At 49.4% G+C, this 23,635-nt stretch overlaps 1 protein-coding gene across 3 annotated transcripts; it reads right to left on the minus strand.

The window, feature by feature from the left end:
- Positions 1-1,760: 1,760 nt before the first annotated feature.
- LOC101397141 (cytochrome P450 4F3-like) lies at positions 1,761-22,304 on the minus strand. 3 transcript variants are annotated; one of them, XM_087443668.1, is made up of 12 exons: positions 21,665-22,304; positions 15,584-15,728; positions 13,868-14,029; positions 13,648-13,775; positions 12,145-12,266; positions 11,143-11,413; positions 10,733-10,799; positions 10,413-10,542; positions 3,553-3,686; positions 3,408-3,472; positions 3,173-3,255; positions 1,761-2,995 (listed from the first exon to the last, which is right to left on the minus strand). In XM_087443668.1, exons 1-12 carry the CDS (start codon positions 21,860-21,862, stop codon positions 2,818-2,820), a joined length of 1,683 nt encoding a protein of 560 aa, XP_087299794.1. In that variant the 5' UTR covers positions 21,863-22,304; the 3' UTR covers positions 1,761-2,817. The 3 variants fall into 3 exon arrangements, with proteins under 3 accessions (XP_087299794.1, XP_004443601.1, XP_004443596.2); XM_004443544.3 differs by lacking the exon at positions 15,584-15,728 and adding an exon at positions 17,329-17,490 and having other exon boundaries at positions 13,868-13,904; XM_004443539.3 differs by lacking the exon at positions 15,584-15,728 and adding an exon at positions 17,373-17,490 and having other exon boundaries at positions 13,868-13,972; positions 21,665-22,303.
- Positions 22,305-23,635: the final 1,331 nt, after the last annotated feature.

Here is a 23,635-nt window from a genome sequence, read left to right on the forward strand (position 1 = left end):
TCCCAAATATTCAACTTTTGGCAATTGTGAATAGTGCCACTATGAACATTCATGTACAAATTTTTGTTAGAACACCTGTTTTCAATTCTTTTGGGTATGTACCTAGGCATTGGTCATGTGGTAATTCTAGGTTTAATTTATTGAGGAACCACCAAATTGTTTTCCACCATGGCTGCACCATTTTAAATTCCCACCAGCAGTGTATGAGGGTTCCAATTACTCCAATACTTGCTGTTTTCCCTTTTTCAGATTCTTGCTATCCTAGTGGCTGTGAAGTGGTATCACATTGTGGCATTGATTTGCATTTCCCTAATAACTAATGATGAGCATCTTTCCACATGCTTGTTAACCAGTGATCCTCCAGGCCCTCGGTCTGTGGGCCCCTGAAAGGCTCTGGGACATTGACTCTGTGCCCTGGGACTGGCTACAGCCAGCAAGGAGGGAGTCCTGGGGCGGCCGCTGTACCAGGTGCTGGAGGAAGCGGCCCCACCCCACCCCCTCCACCTTCCTCTCACTATTGTGGACTCGCATGGCCTCCACTTCCTGGAACATCCAGGAGAAAATGAAGTCCGGATCATGCTTCTCTGGCAAAAAAAAAAAAAATTTCAGTTCCCAGCTTCAGGCCAGCTTTGCATCAAAGGCCCTTGTAATTTCTCAGATGTACCTATGGATATTTTGAACTTACCGAATCTTCTGATACTTTTCTTCAACAGACGGTTGCCACATTTACCAAAATTTAAATTTAACTTTCACGACTTTAAAACATTTTAAATTTTAGGACGTGATGCAAAAAGAAGGGAGAAGAGAGGAAATTAACCCTCACTGAGGACTGATGCTACCAGATATTGACTCAGTCGTGTTGCACATGCTTGCTCATTCAGTCTCCACAAGAGTGCAATAAGGTGGCTACTAGCATACAGTAAAGGAACTGAGGCTCAGAGAGAGAAACAATTCTCCCCAAGCCAAACAGCTGCTAAATAGCAAACTGAGATTGTGCGGTTGTGAGGACAACTCCAGGGTGTGGTGGGTCCAGGGTCACCGGCCCTGACTGCATCGAGCTATCTGCTCCACCTTCCCTAGAGAGTGTCTTGTCCTCAAGATCCAAGATGGAGCTCCAGGGACCACAACAGCGGTCCAAGCAACAGGAAGGAGGAAGGGGGAAGACTGGACAGGGAGAGAGTCCCAGGTTTCTCTTAAAGAAGTTTTTGAGAATTACCATGTAATCTTTGACTTCTCCATGTGGGACAGGGTACAGTGCTTTAACCAATCTAGCTTCAAGAAAAGCTTTCAAATATAATGTGAATTTCAGCCTGCCATGCACTTACCTAAAAATTAAGGATTCTAAGAGGGCAAAAATGCACATCAGGATACACAATTAGCAGTCTCTGATGCAATCCATCCCGTTGACTACCAAAACATCCAATGTGTACCCTTCTTCATATACAAGGAACACACTTACAACATCCCCAAGGGAGACAACCCCAAAGTCCACCTGCTCCCTCCATTCAGCCCAAAGATCCGGTTCTGGGTGATGTGGAGTCCTCTCCCTTAAACCCTGATGTGGGCTTTTGTGGTCTAGAAATCTATCCACTTAAAGGCAATCATCATTCCTAATACATCCAAGAGTGGAGTAATAACTGGACAACAACCATTTAAAATCCCAATTGATATTTCCTTTTTCCATGAATGGCAAGTTAGGTTATTCAAATTAAGCTTTCACCTTTTAAAAACAACTCTCAAAGCTGGATACTTTTCCAGTTTCTTTAATGAATAAAAGACCGAAAAGACAGTAAAGAATTACAAAGACACTACTCAAATGAAAACAGAAACCTGGAGATAAAATGAACATGAATTATGCTTTTGCCCCAGAGGTATTTCTGTTTTGATGGCCGCGTGAGGAGGTGGAGAAAATCAGAGCCCAGGGAGATGCCAGGAGGGGAAATTGTAAGGAGACCCCCCTCACATAGGTGGAGACCTCAAAAAGCTACACCCCTCAGGATGACTGCAGACTAAAGTGGAGGAGACTGCAAGTGTGACTTCAACTTGAATTTAAACTGCCTTAGTGACCTTGGGCACCATGAGCCTTGAACTACATTTAACATGACCTCAACCAGCAGGGCTCCAAGGACTCCTCTTAAAGAAAGCTGCCTTCTTCAAATTTGGCAAGTGTTATTTCAAATGTGGTAGCCACTACTCAGACAATGATAAGCAGGCACACAGGAACGCTGACCCCTGCGAGTGAAAACCAGCAAACAGACAATATAACAGGGACAAATATCACAACACCCTATAAAGCATCCAGGCTTGTTATCTTTATGTAAACATAGCAGCATAGTAACCATAGAAACCTAGTGAAGGATTAGGAGCTGAGGAAAGATTGGGTATATTAGGAGATCCGAACCAAGGTCAGGGTAGTCAGAGCACAGTGCCACACTGCGGGTTCTCCTCTATGACTCAGAACCTCAGGAAGGCCCCTTAAGCCCGTCCTTAACCTTGGTCCCTCTCCTGCTCAAACACCTGCCGTGACTCCCTGTTGCCCACGGTTTAAAAATCCATGATTCATTTCTAGAAGAATTCTCGATCAGCATGGGCGCGCTCTGGTCAGCTGGAGAGGCACTCAGGGTGTTGGACTCGCAGACACCAGCCCCGCCTCCACCCAACCACGCCCCCTGGCCATCCTCCGCTGTCACCAGGCGCCCCCTGCTGGCTCTCGGTGAGGCTCGGGCACAGGTGACAGCACAGTTTTATTCCCGGGAATCTGCAAAGCTGTGTGAGGTGTGTGAGGTCAGGGTGGATCCCAGGCCAGGAGGCGGGGGGTCATTGCGGGCCCGCGCTCAGCGGCTCCACCCGCAGCCAAAGTCCGCCCTCGGCGCGCAGGATCAGCTCTGGCTTCCTGCGCGGCTCCTCCTCGTCCGGCAGGACGCGGAAGCGCAGCAGCGTGAGCGCCAGGACCACCTTCATCTCGGTCATGGCGAACGTCTGCCCGATGCAGTTCCTGCGGGCGGGAGTGGGGCTCTGACGGCGCCAGGAACCTGTCCCGGGACCCCCGTCCCTGCCCGCAGGAGAGAGGAGGGGGCTAACCGTGCCTGGGACCCCCACGTGGGCTTGCGTATCCTTTGAGTGCCCCCACCACCCTCACCCCATCCTCGCCTCAGACGTCCTCTGGCCTCACCTGGGCCCTGCCGAGAAGGGAATAAAGGCAAGAGGTGACCTCTTCTGGAGGCTTTCTGGGTCGAAGCGGAAAGGATTGTATACCTAGGGGCAGAGAGAGGCAAGGCTGCTCGTTGGGGTTTCTCAGGACACCCAGAAGCCCCCAAAAAGACAGATGCGGATACAGTGGAGGGGGAGTGTCAGGACTGCGCCCCCGCACCAGGTCCTGGGCATGGAGAAGGGGGGAAGGGCAGCACCTCTGGGTCCGGCCAGACTGACGGGTTGTGATGAATCCCAAAGATGCTGATGACACACATGTTCCCTATTGGGGAAGAGTGAGTGGTCAGGACCAGGTCTCCACTGATGGGACCACCACCCTCCTCCCCCTGACATTGTAGGCACCTTTGGGGATGACCCGGCCATCTGGGAGCACAACGTCCTGGGTGCACCGGCGGGAGATGGCTGTGACTGGGGGATGCAACCGCAGACTCTCCTTGATGCATGTGGTCAGGAAGGGCAACTGGGCCAGGTCCTCCCTAAGGAAAGCCCCCAACAGTTATCCTGGGAGCAAAAACAGAGACCCCTCTGTCCTCCTGCTGCCCCATGAGATCCTCTCTCCACCTTCCTCTGACCCTCACTCCTATAACAAAATAAATTCCAGATAGACCAAGGATTGAAGCATTAGAAAATAAAAACAACAAAAGTTACTAGAAGAAAACTTATCCTAGTATTTTTAGAAGCATTTCTGAGCAAAACACAACATTCACAGGGTATCCTTAAAAGTGTCAATACATTTGCATAAAAAAGCTTTTGAATTGTATAATTAGGTAAAAAAGCAAAAATATAGTAACCTCTATAATGGGTTTATAAGGTTATTTGAATGAATAAGATCCACTCCACACTCTAAGGTGGGATGACCTAATATTATAAAGGTATCAAGTCTTTCTAAATTAATCAATATATTCAATGCAAGCCAATAAAAATCTAGCTAGTTTTTTTTTTTTTTTTTTTGGAACTTGGTAATCTTATTCAATTTGAAAGGAGTAAAGTTCATCAAGAGGTAGGTCAATGTGAAAATAAAAGGTCAAAGAAAGAGAACTCAGCCTACCAGATATTAAGACCTATTACAAAAGTGCAGTAATAAAAAATAGTGTGGTATTGTCACAACTACAGGAAGACAGGCCCATGGAACACAACAGAGAGCTCAGATACTGCATGTGAGTAGGTGAAAACTTAGCATCTGGTAAAGGAGGCCCCACAAACGCCTGGATGGATGGATAGTTTGGTAGAAGGTGTTCCTACAACTGGTGATGTGGAAACAAAAAGAACTAGATCCTCACCCTACTCCATATACAGGGTGGAGGCTCCTCTCGTATGTGAAAGGTAAAACCATAAAGTTAAAAGAAGACAACGTAGGAGACATCTTCCTGACCTAAGAGTAGGAAGGAATTCTTAAATAAAACCCCAAAAGCACAAACTGGAAGACCAAAAAAAGGGATAAATATGTATCAAAATTAAGGATTTCTGTTTAATAAAAGACACTATGGATCAAAAAAACATTCAGATGAGAGAGTCACAGATGATATCAGCAACAAATATATAGATCTAGAACAATATCTTGAATACACAAGATATTGTGTATTGATTGCAGAAATTCCTGCAAATCAACAAGAGAGATGACAGATGTGACTGAAGAGAAAAGTAGGCAGAGGATATGATCTAGGAATTCACAGAAGTTCAAACACAAGAGATTTAAAACATGAAGAGATATTCAAAGTCATTGGTTATCAGAGAGATGGAAATTATATAGAAATGAGATGTTACTTCACATCCATTCGAGGCAAGAATTAATAAGGTGGGTAATGACAAGGAGGGGCTGAGGCATGGGGATAGAGGGACCTCATGTACTGAGAGTGGAGGTATGGACAAGGGCCACCACACTGGAGGGCATCAGCATGGTCAAGGAAAGGCAATGTGTATTTTATGACCCAGCAAGCCGGCTCCCAGGTATAGATCCCAGAGAGATTCTCTGACAGGTAAATAGAGACACATGCACAAAGATTTTCATTGCAGCGATGAGATGGAAGCAGCCTGAATATTCAACTGTAAGGGATGGGAGAGAGAAGTACTATATGATGGTGCACAGCAATAATCTATGTGTACATAGATACATGGATAATAAAATCTAATGAAATCGTGGTGCTACATTTCTGAAAAAGGTAAAAACCAGCATGAGATCTGTGGCATAACACATATTTGTGAATTTTAAAATACATCCACCCAAAACAAGAAATTATACAAGTAAAAGGATAGGGCTGTCTGGAATCATACTGGTGGACAACTGGAAGTGGAGAGTCGGGATGGAGGGGAACGAATAAGTATTGCACAGAAAAATGATGATGATTATTCAGCAAGACCACGTCCTTGGCAACTGAGGTCAAAAAAACTAATTACTTAAAATTTTCAAGAGTATTTTTCAAACTACCCAACCCAATCATGGAGTTCAAATGGAAAAATAAGAATGCAAGATAACAATTTGCAAAAGCAAAGTAATAAGATGGGACCAACTTTATCAAGCATGAAAATGTTTTTAAAAGTATGATAATGAACACTGCTTAGTGCTTATGTATGAATATATAAATAAATAGAAGAGAATAGTGTCCAGAAATAAACACAAATATATGAATGAATTTAGTTTATCATGAAGCTGCTATTATTGAAAATCCTAAGACAAATACAAAATATTCATTAAATTCTGTTGGGACAATTATTTAGCCACTTGGAGAAAAAAATAGATTCCTACCTCAGTACTTATACCAATATGGATTTCACATGGAACAAAGTATTAAATATAAAAAAATATTAAATAAAATTAAATTTTTAATAAAATATTTTTAAAAATAAATATGCCCATTAGAAGAAAACAAACGAGAGTTTTATGTTTTAGTGTCAGAGTGTGAGTGGCTTTTCCAAGCATGATTAAGAAAGAAAAAGCAGCTCTAAAAGCAAAAAGTGAACAGATGTGATACAAAAAATGAACCAAAACCAAAACTAAAGTCAAAAGACAATCTGCAGAAGAATTTTTGCATAACAGAAAAAGAACTAATTTTCTTTTCATTTAAAGAATTCTTATAAATCAATCAGAAAAAAACTAGAGAAAAGCTCGATGTAAAAAGGCAAACTGACACTTCACAAAAAAAGAAATGCATGGCTGATCAACATGTGAACACAGTGCTCAACTTTACCTATACTTAAAGTGATGCTCAATAAAATAACAAAATATTATATTTCACCTATCAGATTGGCAAAAGTTTTAAAGTTTTATAATGCACACTGTCGGTGAGGATGCAAGAAAACAGGCACTCTCAAAATCTGTTTGTAGGAGTGGATTTGCCATGAGCTGTTAAATTGAAAATCTCAAATGGTCATTGATTCAGCAATGCCACTTCTAAGAATCTGTCCTGGAGAGACATCCACACATGTAAGCTAAAGTCAGCATATGCAGATGTTCACTACGTCATGTTTGTTATAGCAAAAGGCCCAAAACTATACAAATGTCCATCAGTGGGGAAATGTTTAGATAAATTATGGTACATCCATATGATAGAATACTATACAGCTATCAAAAAAGAGGAAATAGGGAGATGAGGAGAGTGATGTCAGCATCACGGCAGAGTGAGCGCTCCCCTTAGACTCTCCTCCCCTAAGATACAACAAAAAGGACATTTGTATACCAACAGAGGACATTCACACAATACAAAAGATGTCTGAGAGACCCATGCAGCCATACATCTGAAGGTGGAGGTGCTAGACCCCCTGGAGGAAGTGGAAGGAGTAAGGAGAACTCCTCTCCATCCCCAACAGCAGCAACCATGGGACTGCTCAGCTCTCTGGGAGAGAGGGGGGAGGGGCAGCCCTCTGCTGGGAAAACCTTTGCTCTCCAAGTTCCCTCCCAGCCCGTGGGAAACTCCCACATGGAGGTGATTGAACAGCTGCAGGGGTGTCTTCATCAAGCTGGCACCCCAGGAGAGCAGATATCAAGGGAAGAGAGAGAAGCCCCGGGATCAGGGGTGAAAGAAAGCGCCTCTCCCCCTGCCCAGCACGTTAGCTCAGCCAGTGGGCCAGAGCATCTGCAGATCACAGCAGGCTCAGAATACACAGCTCTTGACCCCCACCTAGTGGCAGCAGATGGAAGCTGTGACCAGATAATATTATTATAGGAAAAACAAAAAAAGGTATGATGTTAAGCGAAACAAGCCAGACAGAGAAAGACAAACACCGCATGATTTCATTCATATGTGGAAGATAAACTAACACACGGACAGAGAGAGAACAGTTTGGTGGTTACCAGGGGGAAAGGGATTGGGGACTGGGCACAAGGGTGAAGGGGCGCATTTATATGGTGACTGACAAATAATAATGTACAACTAAAAGTTCACAACTAAAAGTTCACAATGATATAAACTATTATGACATCAATAAAAAAATAAAAATTTAGATGAAATACCAACAGCTCAAATCAATCAATATATAAAAAGAATAGTACTCGTGATCAAGTAAGATTAATTTCAAAAATACAAGGATAATATAACATTAGCAAATTGGTTGATACTAATAAACTATGTTTCATAGATCAAAAAAAAAGAGGAAATAGGGATCACTTGTCCTATCACACACTGTAGGGTAAATTAATACAGAGATGCCAAAAGGCCTTTTGGCAATATCCGTTATAATTACAAATGTTTTCATAAATATCACCAACAGAGGAGTGAGCCAAGTAAACTGTGTAGCTCTCAGAAGAAGGAGCTCTAAGACACACTACTGAGTGAAAAAACAAGTGACCAAATGTGTGTGCATGAGTGTATTTATATTAAACTGTATCTATATATACATATATACATGAGAAAAGAAAGGTCTGAAACGACAAATGACAAACTGATGTCTCTAGAGACCCCTCAGGAGACAGAGAAGGAATTAGGCTTGGGGGGAGGGCAACAAAGGTGAACCTAATCTTCTCCATAATGTTTCATTTTGTGGACAAAAAAAAAAGACTTCTTCTCATTATTGATTTTGCAATTCAAAATTAATTTTCCAAAATTTATATTCTGTAAAAAAAAAAGGATCTTAAAATTATATTTTCAATGTGCATGCCTGAATGCCCTATGTATACGTTCACTTGTAGAGAGACAAGACAGAATGAATGAGCATAGTGAGAGAGACTGTGAACAGATAAGTATGGTTATAGACTGAACACTGTCTGAAGGACACAGGAAACCACTGACGGCAGGGACGGGATTGGGGCGCCAGCCTAAGAGACAGGCGTATATGAGGGGATGGATGTGTTAACTAACCTATTGTAATCATTTAACAATCTACACGTGCATCAAATCATCATGTTGTATACCTTGAACTTATACAACGTTACATATCAATTATATCTCAATAAAGTTGGGAGGGAAAAAAAGAGGGAGGCTTAAATTCATTGTAAACCATTTTGTACTATTTAAATTTTTACCAAGTACATAATTTTTTGAAGGTGGGAGAAGCACGAAAACATTTCTCCACCTCACAGGACTGCTGTGCTGAGCAAATGTTTGAAGCTGAGGGCACTACCTCCAAAGTGTGTCCAGTCCAACACCTCCTCTCCATCCTTCAGCCCTTGGCCCAGAATCTGCCCCCTGGTCCCCAAGGCCCCAGCTCATCCCCTCCAGTTTGCCCCTGTAGATGCAGAGAGATATTTCTAATACCCACATCTGACCTGTCCCTCCCCTGCTCAAACATCTCCATGGCTCCCCATTGTCCTCTTATGTTAGTCGTGGATCTCCCTTCCAAAAAGAATTTGCTCTACAGCTGCAAGGAGTGCTTTTAGCTGACAGCCTCCAGCTATAGGGTCTCCAGGCCCTGCTGCAGCGTTCCAGGCGAGACCACACTTACCTGGGCAGCCCCTGGCCAATGACTGAACACGGTGGCCACTACTGCCTGACCATTTCTGCCCAATGTGAGACTTCCCTAATGGCAGCATCCCTGCCTGCTTTTATCTTTTATCCAGTATCAGCTTTTCAAAGGACTTGAACTGACAGGTTTGGAAACTCTTAACATGGTTTCCAAAGCATTCCAAGAGGGGCTTCCACTTCCAGCTCCAGCCTCATTGGGAGCCCCTCTGGTTCCTCACAGTGTAAATTTCACAAGGATCCAGCCACATTTACTTCCTTTCAAACATGCCCGGCTCACTCCTGCATCCTTCCGTCCTGGTCGTTGCACAAGCCATCCCCTTGGCCCAGAGCACTGCCTGCTACCCACTCCCAGAGTGGTGAATTTGTGTTCACTGTTTCACTAACCAGCCTCACCCCCTTTCCTCTCTGCCCCGGCCCTGCCCAGGGAGGACTAGAGTGGGACTGGACACTGAGTTGGGAAAGGGCAGGCAGCGTGGACATGTTTACTAAACGAGGAGATGGATGATTTTTTACCCCCAAAGATCTCTTGTGAATCCCTGGAATAGATTATTAGGTGGAAATTAGAGAAAAGAGTAAAAATTAAGGGGAGTTAGGGTCTTTGGGGAAAAAAATGCAACATCAGGCAGAAAAATAAGGGAGGGGAGAAGTTCATTTACTGAATACATTCTGGGTGGCATCTGTTGTACACACATTGTTGCAATTCTCGAAGCAGCGCGGTTGGGGAGAGATTCTCCACTCTCCCTACCAATTTACAGAGGAGAAAAGTGGCATTGAGAAAAGAAAACTGAGGGGCCGGGAGGGGCCGGGAGGGGCCGGCCCCATGGCATAGAGGTTAAGTGCACGAGCTCTGCTGCTGGCGGCCCGAGGTTCAGAACCCCGGGCACACACTGAGCCACCACTTGTCAGGCCACGCTGTGGCGGCGTCCCGTATAAAGTTGAGGAAGATAGGCATAGATGTTAGCCTAGGGCCAGTCTTCCTCAGCAAAAAGAGGAGGATTGGCACGGATGTTAGTGCAGGGCTGATCTTCCTCACAGAAAAATAATAGAAAAGAAAAGAGAACTGATTTTATTAAAGTCACATAGCAAGTTAGTGGGGCAATAAATGTGGACACTCAGATATTTCTGTCTCAAAAATCTGCAAACCTTCTCCTGCTGTCCAGACTGGGTACCAGACCCTGCCTGTGGGCTCTGTTCCTATTCCCACTAAGAAAAAATGACAGAATCAGCAAAAAGATCTTCCCCCTTCCCAGCTGGGGAGCAGAGCCAATGAGAGGGGTTCGGGAACAGACCACGTGAACCCGCACTCACCACTCAATCTCCTTAGGCTCAAGGTCCCTCAGGAGCTCTTGCACCTCCTGCCGGCAGCGCTCCTGGTACTCCGGGTGCTTCGCAAGGTTGTACAGGACCCAGGAGAGGCCGCTGGCTGTGGTGTCATGCCCTGAGAGGCAGGCAGACAGGCTTGGGTCTCTGGGCTGCTTCAGCACCATAAGGTGGACAGCGCCCTCACATTAAGGCCCTCAGGGAGGACGGGGAGGATGGGGGTGAAGGAGTGGTCCAGGGCCCACCCACCAAGTCCCTGGGATAGAGAGACCCCTGCTGCCTCTGTAGGCCCACACTGGGACCCTCACCTGCAAACATGAAAGTGTCAGCTTCAGCTCGGATGTCCTCATCTGACAGTTCCTTCCCATTTTCATCCTGGAGAAAGGGCAAGACCCTTTGAATCACACCACCTCTAAGAGCGCCTGAGTCTAACCTGAACAATCCCTGAAGTACTTGCATCATCCAAGCAGGATTCTTCCCTCATCATCTCCAGGGCCCACCCCACAAGCCTCCTCCCTGGTCTGCTGCCTCCTTCTTACTCCTTCCAGGCAGCCTTCTACAGATTCATGCCTAAAACTTATCTCTGACCTGTCCCTCTCTTCCTCAGGCATCTTCCATGGCTCCCTAGCACCCTCTGCATCAAATCCAAGTTCTCTCATCTGACATTTCAAATTAAGATCCATTCTAACTCTTGAATTCAGATCCCAGAGAAGCCCACCTTGGCCAGCAGGAGCACATCAATGAAGTCCAAAGTCTTGGCCTTAGCCTTGGCCTTGAGGAAGTCATGGGAACCTTGGCTAATGAGGGTGTGACGCCGCTTCTGGATGACATTGCCTGTGAAGTCATGTACTAGGTTGCAGGCCCTACAGAAGCGCTGCCCATCAGGGGTGAGGTAGTATAGGAAGTCCATGTGCAGGAAGATCTGCTGGTGCCGTTTTGTCACAAGAGCACTGAGCTCCAAGATGGCGGCAATATATTCACTGGGATTCCTGCATGGCCAGGCCAGAGAGAGCCTTATGAAGCAGCTTAATGCATATGAAACCCCGGGAGCACCTCCCAGCCGGAAACCCAGCACAAGGTCCCATCCATAAAAGAGTGCCCTCCATCATGCTTCTCTCTGCCTCCCATCTCTTATGAGCTGCTTCATGTCCTAGATACCTGCACAGAGCATGGGAATCCCATTCATCTCCTCCCTCTCCTACACGACATCTGGCCCTGCCCATTCTTCCTCACTTTCTCCCAAAAATGCCCCATTTTCTCCACCAAGCTCAGGCCTACTCCTCTCCATGATCTCCTCGCATCCTGTGTCTACACAACAGTCTTCTCTAGAGTCAGATGTCCAAGTTCAGCTTTGACCACGACCTTCATCTGCTCAAACACCTTCCATGGCTCCCTGGAAACCTCAGGATAAAGTTCATATCCCTTTGCCTGACTTTGGAATGTCATTAAGATCTACCCCTCCCTACCCCTCCAACCTCATTTCCCAGGCGTCTCCTCATTGCTGCATGTGCTCTGCTCTTCCTAACCTCTGGCCTTTAGGAAACATTTCTACCTACCTGAAAGGATTTTTCTTTCTCTTTCTCCTTCCTTGTCCTTCAATGTCCATCTCTGACCCTTCTCCTCCAGGAAAGCCCTTCTGATTGCCCTGGTCAGTCCTCCCTCCATCTGCTCCCTTGGGAGTAGATGTTCCCATGTCCCCAGGCCCTGGACAAGGACTCACTCCTGGCAATTGCTGTTGAAACTGAAGACACATTTCTGCAGACTGTCCAGGGTCATGAGGCTGATGTGCTCAAACATGTCCAGATGGGCGCTGCCCTCCAAGGCCAGGCGCCTCCACTTGGCCTGGACAGAGAAGGGAGCAGAGCTGGGGCTGGGACCTGCCTCACTTGAGACCCTCCCCAACCCCAACCATCTGGATGGACTGACCCAGACCCAGCCTCTTGGTCCTCTGCCCCAGGCACCCATCCCCTGGGATGATCAGGTTTGTATGGGAGTGGAAGCTGTTACTATTAGGACATGAAGACCCCATGGCTGGGAGTCAAGAGACCTGGGTTCAAGGTCTAGCTCTGCCTCTTATGCTCTGTGTGACTTTGGTCAGCTCATTGCCCTCCTCTGGGCTCCACCTCTCAAATCTTCAGTAATAGTTAAGATGACTTGCTTTGGTGTCAGAGAAACTAGGTTAGAATCCCTGCTCCACCACTCATAGTTCACTTACTAGCTATGTAAACTCAGGCAAGCTTCCTAACCTCTCTGACCTTCCGTTTAATCATCTATAATGTGGCAACAATAATCATCTCTACCTCACAGCGTTGTGAAAATTAGACAACAAATGCCATGGAATTGGAACATCATTTCTGATATACAGTAAGCTCTAAATAACCTCTAGCTATCATCATCATCTTCATCATTATCATAGTGGTAGTTGACTGCAAACATGTCCCCATTTCTTTGTCCCTCCCCATATCCTATCTCTTTGCAATGAGACTCTGCACCTCTTCCACTGGAGGTGGAACCTCTTTCTCCACCTCTTGAATCTGAGCTGGATATTAGACTTGCTTCAGCCAACAGAAAAAGGTGGAAATCCTGGTGTGCTAGTTCAGAAACAAGGCTTCAAGAGGTACTGCATCTTTCGCTCACTCTCTTAGATCCCAGTCTCCACCATGCGATTGAGCCCAGGCTAGCCTACTGGAAGGTGAGGGACAAATGCAGGAGTCCAGTTGTCCCACCAAGGCCATCCTTGACCAACCAACAGCCAGTCAAGCCTCAAACGTGTATTAGAGCTGAGCCTGGATCAGCAGAGCTGTCTACCAAACCCACCCATGACCATAGACAGATGAGTGATTGCAGCCAAGACAAGAAGACTCGACTGACCCATCATCTCATGAGCAATAACAAACACTAATTCCTCCAAGCCCATGGGTTTTAAGGTGGTACGTTATGCAGAAAGAGCTACTATGCAATCTTCATCATTACTACCTTGAATATACAGAGCTTCAGCGAGGCAGACTAAAAACTAAAGCCTTCTGAGCACCTACTACATGCCAGGAACACGAATCCATTATATCTTCTTGACCACCCTTTAAGAAGGTATTATTATCTCCATTTTACAGATGAGGAAACGAGTCTTGGAGAGAAAAAGCCATCTAGCAGAGCCAGGACTCCAGACCATGTGTGTCCCCCTTTCCCAAGGCTCCACTTGGGACCCTGGGCTCAAGGAACTCACATGCATGATGTCTGCACTCGTGTTGAAAATCTTCAAATAGGACTTCAAGATTTCGAAGTGGAAGGCAGGTGTCAGCAAGCGGCGGTGGTGGCTCCACTTGTTACCAGCACTCAGCAGGAGCCCATCCCCTAGTAGAGGCAGCCACAGGGAACGGCCAAAGACAGTGCCTTCCCCTGTCCCCCAAGGTTGTCCCCAGTCCCCTTCACTCATAGTTACTCACCAAGCCAGGGCTTCAGGAAGCTGTAGAAATACATATCCTTGGGCACGACGGCAGCTGACATGAGAGATAAGCCATCAGGGGCCATGGAGAGGAGAAGAGGAGGGACTTTTGCTGCGAGGTGGAGCCCCAGCCAGGGGTCTGCATTCCCCCTCCAAGCCCAGCATAGCAGAAGTGGGGCCAAGGGCAGAGGAATCCGGGAGGAGGCGGAGGTGAAGGGGGACCAGACCAGGCTGCAGCTCAGAGTAGAGCAAAGGCAGAGCCCACAGACACACCCCCACGTGCTTAGATGCACCCCAACATGGCACAACACCTCCCAGCACACATTGATATGGCTCCTACATGTTCCACCATGTTCTGAACACCCGAGGACAGCCAAGCACTCTACAAAACACCTCTACAAGGACCTAGGACACTGTGTCTGCCCCAGCACTCTCTTGACATCTGGGACATCTGACATGGCCCTACCATGCGTTAACATGCCTTGACATGGCTTCAACATGCATGACATTCCATGACATGACACAGCATGCTCTGACATGGGCCTGAGACAATCTGACATGACCTCAGTGTATCCTACAGACGGGCCCCAGACAGGACTTAAGTATGGTCCCATTAACGTCCCAGACATGGCCCCATTGTGACCCAGACTTCCTCAGTATCCTCCTCCACACTATACTCAGTATTAAGTGCTTCGGCTCAAGGGCTCTTCTGTCTTTTAAAAAAACAGAGCATGCTGCCCCCCTCAGATGCTGAGCTCCACCCACCATGAAGAGCTGCACCGCTCCCTCCAGCCTCTAGACCAGCCCCCAGGGCCAAGCAGACAAAGTTGACCAACCTGGAGTCTGGTGGATCTTCCCCCACAATACTCTGGCCATCTCCCTGCCCCAAATCACCTTCCAGCTTAGGGTCCCTCTCATCAAAAGCAGACAGGGCAGCTGAGAACATATAGAACTAAGAAGGAAGCTTCAGCATGCTATGTGGCCTTGAGAAACCATTATGCCTCCCTGAGCTTCAGTTTCCTCACCCAGGAAATGCCCTCCTAGCAAGGATGCTAGTGGATGGACATCTGTGGTATCTGCCTGTCCAGCGTCCATACCCTCTCCTGGAACCGGCACCCCATAGCTCCTCCACTCTCAATCCACGCAGTTAGAAGGGTGGCCATGCCACTCCAGAGCTGGGCATATGACTCTTAGCCTTGTCAATCAAGTTGCAGTGATTAGATGAGGAATTGGTCCCTGTGACCCAGGCCAGGCCAGGCCAATTTCAGGGAATCCTGCAACTTTTCCTGGGTCTGTGAGGAATGAGCTCACTTTTCCATGGGGGTTAAGCTTCTGGGACTCATCTTTACCAGCATGAGAGTGAAACCATCACAGAGGAACACAGAACTACGAGATGAAGACAGATTCCCAATGGCATTGTTTGAAGACCTGGATCCAGCTGTGCCTGAAGACAACTCTCCCTGAGCTTTTTGATCAATATATTCTCTTTCTTTACTTAGACCAACAATGTTGAGTTTCCAACACTCAAAACTGAAAGAGATTTTGGCAATCAGAGAGAGCCAAGGATCTGCCCAGAATCACCTAGCAGGTTAATGGCAGAGCTGGGTCTGTGTCGACGCTGCCCATTCCCTTGCTCAGCCTGGTCTGTCCAGGGGTGGGAACGGCTGGGAGCAAGGGCAGGGGAGAGGCTGGATTTGGAGGCTCCCGGAAAAGATACCTGGGGCCTGGAGCAGGGGGGCAACAAACTTAGGGTGGACGAGCCTCAGGATGGGGTAGAAGGGCCCCATCCACCAGAGGTGGACGTCACGGAAATAGTGGCCAAGATCCTCCACCAGCCGCAAGCCATCCTCATTGCTCTTCACCTGGGGATAGGTGTGGATGAGGCCAGGTCTGGCAGGGGCCTCAGAAACTGCAACTGCCCACTGTACCTTCCCTACCCACCACAACCTTACTCACTCCCTTCTCATGTTCTGCCTGGATTATTGGCCTACACCTCTCTCCATCTCACTAAATCAGCTTCTATCTGTTGGTCTCTGTCTTTTTTTGTGTCTATATATCTATGTGCCTCTCTTATCCCCTCACTGTCTACATCTCTCTGTTTCTTAGATAGATAGATTGATAGATAGATTAGATAGATAGATAGGTAGATGATGGATGGATAGACGGATGGATGGATAGATAGATAGCTAGATAGATGGATAGATAGAAAGATAGATGATGGATGAATGGATGGATGGATGGATAGATGGTTAGATGATGGATGGATAAATAGATAGATAAACAGATAACGTATGGGTGGATAGATGATCACTAGATGATAGATGAATAAATGATGGATGAATGGATAGATAGATAGACATAGAGAGGTAGATAGATAGATAGACAGATAGATAGATAGATATGTTTCTATCTGTGTATATACATGCTTCTTTTACTCTTTCTCTCTCTCTCTCTCTGTGTCCTCTCTGTCTCTCTCCCTCACTCTTTCTCTGTATCTCTCTTTCTCTGACCCTGTTTCCATGTCCATCTTTCCAACTACCCGTTTCTCCTCATCTCCACGTCCCCCATGGCTCCCATCGCCCTCAGAATCAACCTCCTCCCCCTAGGCGGTCTTGAAGCTCTGCTCGCTCTGCTTTCCTCTCTACCTTTTCTCTGCCTCTCATCTGGATCACTCCACCTGCACTGAACTCCTTCTCACTGCTCAAAAGCAGGTGCTTTCTCTCTCACCTCCAGGCCTTTGAGTGGGTTCTTCCTCTCCACAGAATATACTTTCTCTTCTTTGCTTAAAAAAATCCTACTCACCATTCCAGACCCACTTGCAACAACTCCTCCTCCTAGAAGCCCTCTGGCCTGCCCAAATGGCAGAAGCCTTGCTTCCACTCTGGGCTCCCCCAACCCCTGTCTTTCTCCCTCAGACCCATCCTGACAACACAAGATTGGAGGTGTCTGGGCCGGCCCCGTGGCTTAGCAGTTAAGTGCGCGCGCTCCACTACTGGTGGCCCGGGTTCGGATCCCGGGGGCACACCGACACACCGCTTCTCCGGCCATGCTGAGGCCACGTCCCACATACAGCAACTAGAAAGATGTGCAACTATGACATACAACTATCTGCTGGGGCTTTGGGGGGAAAAAAGGAGGAGGATTGGCGATGGATGTTAGCTCAGGGCTGATCTTTCTCACACAAAAAAAAATTAAAAAAAAAAAAGATTGGAGGTGACTCTGTGCAGTTCTGTGTACTCAAGTTCGGGGGTTCCTCCAGGGAAGAGCATGGGGCTGAGTCTCCCCAAGGATCCCCAAGCAGTGTCCAGAACTCCAGAATGGAGGGTGGCAAATAAACAAAAGAAGGGAAAGATGACCAAGAGCAGGAGAGCAGGAGGGGCCTTGGAACCTGCGGGGACCGCACAGAAGCTTGCCAGGGAGGGGCTCGCAGCCCTTGAATGATGCCATAGTGCCCACCATCACATGTTTAATGTGGGAATCTGTGGTGTTGGTAACATACCAGGCACTGTGGGGGTGGCAGAGAATGCCAAGAGGGATGGTGGGACCCAGCCAGGTCATAAATTCCTGGGGGGAGGTGGCCACCAGCTGAATTATGACCTTCAAGTCATGTTTGGTGAGGGTGAACTTCAAGCAAGGCAGGGACCATCACTCCCCAGAAGGAGCCACGGCACGTCCCCCTGCAGCCTCTGCAGTGGACAGTGTGTCCAGATTCTGCACTGATGGAGGCATCTCTGCTTCTTCCCGCTCCTTCCCTCTCGGGGCTGGGGAGTCGTTGAGGCCTCTCCAAGTCCCAAGGGTGCATGCCAGGGAACAGGGAGAGGACATGCTCTCTGCCTACAGAGAAGCCGAACTTGGCTCAAAAAGACAGATTTTTGTCACGCTAGGAATGGTTCCAGCCTTGGGGGCAGTCACAGGAGGAGGTCCTCATGGGGAAAGTTTTTGTGCAGCATGGTGGCCTCAGGACCTGTCCCTGGGGCTCATTCTCACAACCTTTCATGTTGGGACCTATCCACATGGCCTCTGGTTCCTCAAAGGTGAAGGGTCTGCAGCCCCAGAACCTTCCAGCCCAGGGACACCCCAGGGGACATACATGAACTCTACCCATCAATGAGGATGGAGGCTTGCACCTAACTGCCCCTTCTGCCAGACACACTCTGTGCATACAGTATCCTCTCTGTCTCTCTATCTCTCACAGTGTGTCCTGTCTGTCTCTCCATCTCTCACAGTGCGTCCTGTCCATTTCTCTGTCTCTCAGAGCGCGTCCTGTCCGTCTCTCTGTCTCTCACAGCGCGTCCTGTCTGTCTCTCTGTCTCTCACAGCGCGTCCTGTCCGTCTCTCTGTCTCTCACAGTGCGTCCTGTCTGTCTCTCTGTCTCTCACAGTGCGTCCTGTCCGTCTCTCTGTCTCTCACAGTGCATCCTGTCTGTCTCTCTGTCTCTCACAGTGCATCCTGTCTGTCTCTCTCTCACACAGTGCATCCTGTCTCTCTATCTCTCACAGTGCGTTCTGTCCACCTCTCTGTCTCTCACAGCACGTCCTGTCTGTCTCTCTGTCTCTCACAGTGTGTCCTGTCTCTCTATCTCTCACAATGCATCCCATCTGTCTCTCTATCTCTCACAGTGCATCCTGTCTGTCTCTCTATCTCTCACAGTGCATCCTGTCTGTCTGTCTACCCCACAGAGTGTGTCCTGTCTATCTCTCACAGTTTGTCCTGTCTATCCGTCTGTCTCTCTAGCACCCATCAACATGCCCACCAATCATTCCATTTCCACATGAGGAAACTGAGACCACATCCTCCAAAACGGGAAGGAGGGCAGGTCACCTCCTGGTGATGTATCCTCTCTCATTCCTCGGGCTGCCCATGCAAGTCTGACCAATATCCCAGGTGCTCCAGGCAGGTGAACCTAGGTCATTTTCACCTTGTGACCCCCTCCATACTCCCTGAGGATCCTGACACTAGGGTTCAAGGCACTGATGAGACCACTCCAGAAAGAGAGAGTGACTCAGCCAACATCACACAGCAAGAAGGTTTGGAGGAGGGAAGAGTGACCAAGACCAGCCTCCACAGTCGAGCCATTGGAGGGGGAAGAAGATCTGCAGTAACTTTGTAACCTTCCCGCTGCCTCCAGCGCTCACTGAGAACATTCCAAGACCCAGAATCTCAGGAACGCTTCACGATAAACTTGGGACATCCTGTTCTGTGATGAGCTGGTCTGGGGGAGGGCGTTGGGAGGAGCTGGACGCTCGTACATTTGGGTTGGATTACCAACAGAGGCAAAGGTAAGTTTACCCAGGCCTAGGGCATGGCCTTAACCACAACATCATCAAACATTAATTGCCTACTGTATGTCAGCTCCTGGGCTGGACACTGTAGATATCGTGTCTGTTCCCGGCACTACCATCTAGTTGGAGAGACAAATAATAAACAAATAATTGGACAATTAACTGTTAAAGCATGAGTAGGGCCAAGTCATAGGTCAAGGTCTCGGGGCATCCAGGAAGGCTTATAAAAGGCAGTTACATGGGAGCTGAAAATGGGAGGATAAGGAGGAATCAACCAGGTGACCGCAGGAAGGGAAGCCCTTCCAGGCAAAAAAGCAGCAGAAGCAAAGGCCCTGAGGTGGGAAGGGCTTGGTTCACTGAGGAGATAAAGCAGGAGCTCGGAGTGTCCAGGGTGTACATGGAGCTGGGGGGTGCAACAGGACCCAGCCAGGCAACATTTAGTCTTTGTCCTCAGAGCAACTGGCAGTCATTGAATGGTTTTCAGCCAAGAGATGGCGTGATCTACACTAAATTTCAGAAAAATCTCTCCAGGTCTAAAGAGAGAGTGGGCAATAGGGGACAAGTGTGGCAATAAGGAGACCAGAGAGGAAGCCGGGAGAGGCTTCCGGGAGAAGGATGACAATGGATGGAGCCAGGGGTGGCAGCAGGATGCAGAGAGGGGACGGAATGAGGAGGGGCTTGGAGGCAGCACAGCCAGACGTGCTGAAGGACCAGTTATGCTAATGAGAGAAGAGGGGGGACAGGGAGCCCCAAATTATAGGACGTGGGCAATCAGAAGGATGGGCTAGATGGACAACGGGGGCAGGATTGGGGAGGCAGCCGTGAGTCCCAATTCTGATTTGGTGGAATGAGGTGTGTGAGAGACCCCCACATGAGGAGGGGAGGATACAGCTGGACACACAGCTTTGGGCTCAGGAGAGATGTGAACGTGAATTCACTTATGGAGGGAACTGATGGTCCACACAGCAGTTGGAGCCCTGGATAAGGAGGTGGCCTCAGGAGAGAGGAGAGGGAGGAAGGGTTAGGACCCTGAGGGATCCCCACATGGAAAGGTGGGTGAAGGAGGAGCAAAGACTGGAGACAGAGGGGCCACAGGGAGGTAGGGGGACACCAGAGGAGGGTGGCATCCTGGAACCAAGAGAAAAAGGAGGTTCTGAGAGGCTGGGGTGATCAGCAATGTCAGAGAGCTGCTGGGAGGTGAATGAGATGGAATTTAGGGACCTGGGGCTCATGGTCATCTTGTAGGTGTTTGAAGGGGGTGGGGACCAGGCTGGAGCAGGTGAGGAGTGAGAGGGAAATGGAGGCAACAAGTGAAGACAAGTTTTGTCCACGAAGAGACAGCAGAGCAAGCCGACTGGAGGTCTGGGTGCGGAATGAGGTGCTCTGGAGGTGGGCAGATGGGGATTTACATGTCACCCCTCTGTCCTGTTTTGTGACCTTCTCTAGCATCATCGTGGAGAAGAGCTCAGAGGACTTGAGTGGTTGAGCTCCAACAGGTTTTCCAAAAGGCCATGAAGGAAAGACCAGTTGGCAAGAGACTTCAGCCCACGTGCAAAGGATGGGAATCTAAGCTGGATGTATCCAAGGATGTAGGGTCGGAAGGAAGCTGTTGGACCGGGATGTAGAGAAGACTGGACATCCTGGCAGAGTCCCAAATGGGTAAAAAAAAAAAAGCTGGAAGGAAGAGGAGGTTAGAGTCAGAGAATGCAACACTCAGATCAGTTGCTTTGGAGGTGGTGCCTTTACTGGTGATGACAAAATCCAAACTGTGAATGTGGCAAGAGGGGGCTGACGTAGCATGGAGGAAGGTCCTCTGAGGATGAGGCTGGGATGCCGGGCCAGGACCCGCCGCCCAGGAAGTCTGGCCATTAAGGCAGAGGCCAGAGGGATTCCTTCTGAAAGGGTAAGTGGTCAACTTTTATCCAAGTTTGGCAGTGGGGCCCACTGATATTTCCTCGGGGTACAAGGCAGGACAAGAACAAGAAGGCACCTGAGGAAGGGAGGGCAAGGAGAGACTGCCCACACCTCTCCTCTGGCCCAGCTGTGCCCCTGAGGGGGGAAGGGAGGCTGAGGTCATAGTTCATTCCTGTGGGGAAGTGGAAGCCCAGAGAGGAGAGACACTGGCCTGAGGCCAACAGAGACAGGGCAGGCAGGGAGTGGACCCTGGACAGAGGCCCTGAAGAGGCCTCAAGACCAGCGGCGGAGACTGTGGGGACATGAGGGGACCCGGCTCTGTGCAATCCACCCTGGGAGCCCCTCAGAGGTGCACTCATGTGGGGAAGACAGGCAGGAACATGCCCTAAAGCAGGCTTGGGGTGAGGAAGGGGGAGAAGGAGAAGGGCGTTGGGGCCTGGAGTGGACAGAGGAGAACAGTGGACCTGGTCAGGGAGTGAGGAAGAGGCCTCCCCTGGCTTCTCCACTGTTCTAGAGCCCAGCCCAACCCGGAGCCCCAGTCCTGACCTCTCGGGGCTCCAGCCACCCTGATGCCCCAGGCCCTTCCTGCTGCCCACACTCACCAGGCCCAGGTGACCCCAAAACCAGTTCCGTTTGGGGGGCTGCGGGAAACATCTGAGGCGGCAGCAGTTGTCATAGAAGGTGTAGGTCCAGGCCAGCATGCGGGCCAGGACCCAGGAGGCCCCGACCATCAGCAGGAGCAGCCACGGGGAGGCTGCCAGCGGCCCGAGTCCCAGCCAGGACAGGCTCAGCTGCGGCATCCTGCAGGGCAGAGGGGGTGGAGGGTGAGCTCCTGAGGCCCAGGAAAGGCGTGGTATTGGTGAGCTTGAAACAGAGACGGACAGCTCACGAAGACAGGGAGAGGACCAAGGGTGTGAGGGACGGGGCCAGGGAGGGGCAGGGACGGTGGGTGCTGGAGACAGGGCAGGGAGGGCTCAGAGAGGGGAGGGGGATCCAGGGAAGTCCAGAGGAAGAGGAAGACATACAGAGAGACAGAGAGAGAGAGAGACAGAGAGACAGAGATAAAGAGAAACATAAAGAAAGAGAGAAAAGAGAAAGAGAAAGAGAGACTAATGAAGAAACACCCAAACTGAATCAGTGGACGGTTGCCAGAGGCTCCAGTTATGAGGAAACCACCATCCCCCGCCAGCTCGCTCCCTGGAGCCTCCCTTGCGTTGGGCAGTGCCCCTCCCCACCCTGAACCAGAACGCTTGGCCCTGCCAACTCCAGCCTGGCACCTTCTGTCTAGAGCAACTTATCCCACACAACTTCCTGTTTGCTCCTGGGAAGTCTTTGTCCCACCCAGCCTCCGAAGTGGGGGAGGCTGGGCTTGCTGGGTCAGCCAATCCCCGCAAGCCTGACTGCCTCCTCCCCACCTGGCGGCCACCCAAGACAGAAAAGCAGAGCTAGCTGGGTCCAGAGAGGAACCTGCTCAGCCACAAGGCCTAGGTACTGGATCCTCAGGTCTCAGCACCTCCCACATGGGTGGTAGGGCAAGATGGGAGGTGGGCAAAGGTGACTCTGGACCCCAAGTTTACAGCCACCCCTGCCCTTCTGAGGCCATGGTGTGGCAGGTGAAAGGTTGAACTTGAGGGTTCAGGTGCCAGGTGAGCAGGGCCAGGCCAAGCTTTGTCCCCAAACATCTCCCAGGCTCCTGTCCACGTGGGGCCCAGGAGGGCATCATGCACCATTTCTCGGTGCAGAATCAGGAAGCTCAGAGACAGGAAGCCTCTGGCCTCTGGGGCCGCACAGCCTGGCAGGAGTTCAAGACCAGCCTCCAGGCAGCCCAGGGGCTGAGTTGAGACACGACTGCTGGGAGCAGGAACAAAGACGCCAGCCTGGCTGGGGATTACCCGCATCAGACTCTGGGGGTAAGGAGCCCAGTCAGACGAGGGCACCTGGAGGAGTGGGGGTGAGGCTGCAGGCGGCGATGAGAGCACGGGGTCCAGACAGGGGAGGGCAGAGCTGGGAGACCCTGAGTGGAGTCCTGCCTGTCCTCGCTCTGACTGTGGGCTGTGCCAGCCCTCTCTGGGCTCAGTCTTCCATCTGGGAAATGGGGTGTCGGATGAGGGCCTGAGAAGGGGTACATCTTGTCCAGATCCTGCCCTGAACTTCCCTGTGACGTGGTGTCAGCCCCTATGAGGTCTCCCCATGATCAGAGGAGGGTGTTCATGAAGCATATAGCTGCTCAGTGAGAAGATTGGGACAGACATTCCTCCTGGAACTGACAGAATGTTGGAGAAATGCCCAAACTTTCCTCCCCCCGCCCTACATTCCTTCCAGCCCTGCAGATCCCGCTCCAGGTGACTGGTCCTGGAGCTCTCAGCAGGTCAGGACACACTACCCTCGATTCCCCTCTCTGCTGGGGCGGATGCACCTACTGAAGGTCCATCCAGAGAAGAGCTATGGCAGGCGGGGTACATGAGAGGCCCCAGGGCTCAGCAGATAGGTCTGGGGAGAAGCAGGAGGAACAAAGAGGAAACAGAAGTTCAGAGAGGTGCAGTAACTCACTCCAGCCACTCAGCAAAGTAATT

This window comes from Ceratotherium simum, chromosome 18 (genome assembly GCF_057802395.1).
Source record: "Ceratotherium simum simum isolate JZ-2026a chromosome 18, ASM5780239v1, whole genome shotgun sequence".
Taxonomy (NCBI): domain Eukaryota; kingdom Metazoa; phylum Chordata; class Mammalia; order Perissodactyla; family Rhinocerotidae; genus Ceratotherium; species Ceratotherium simum.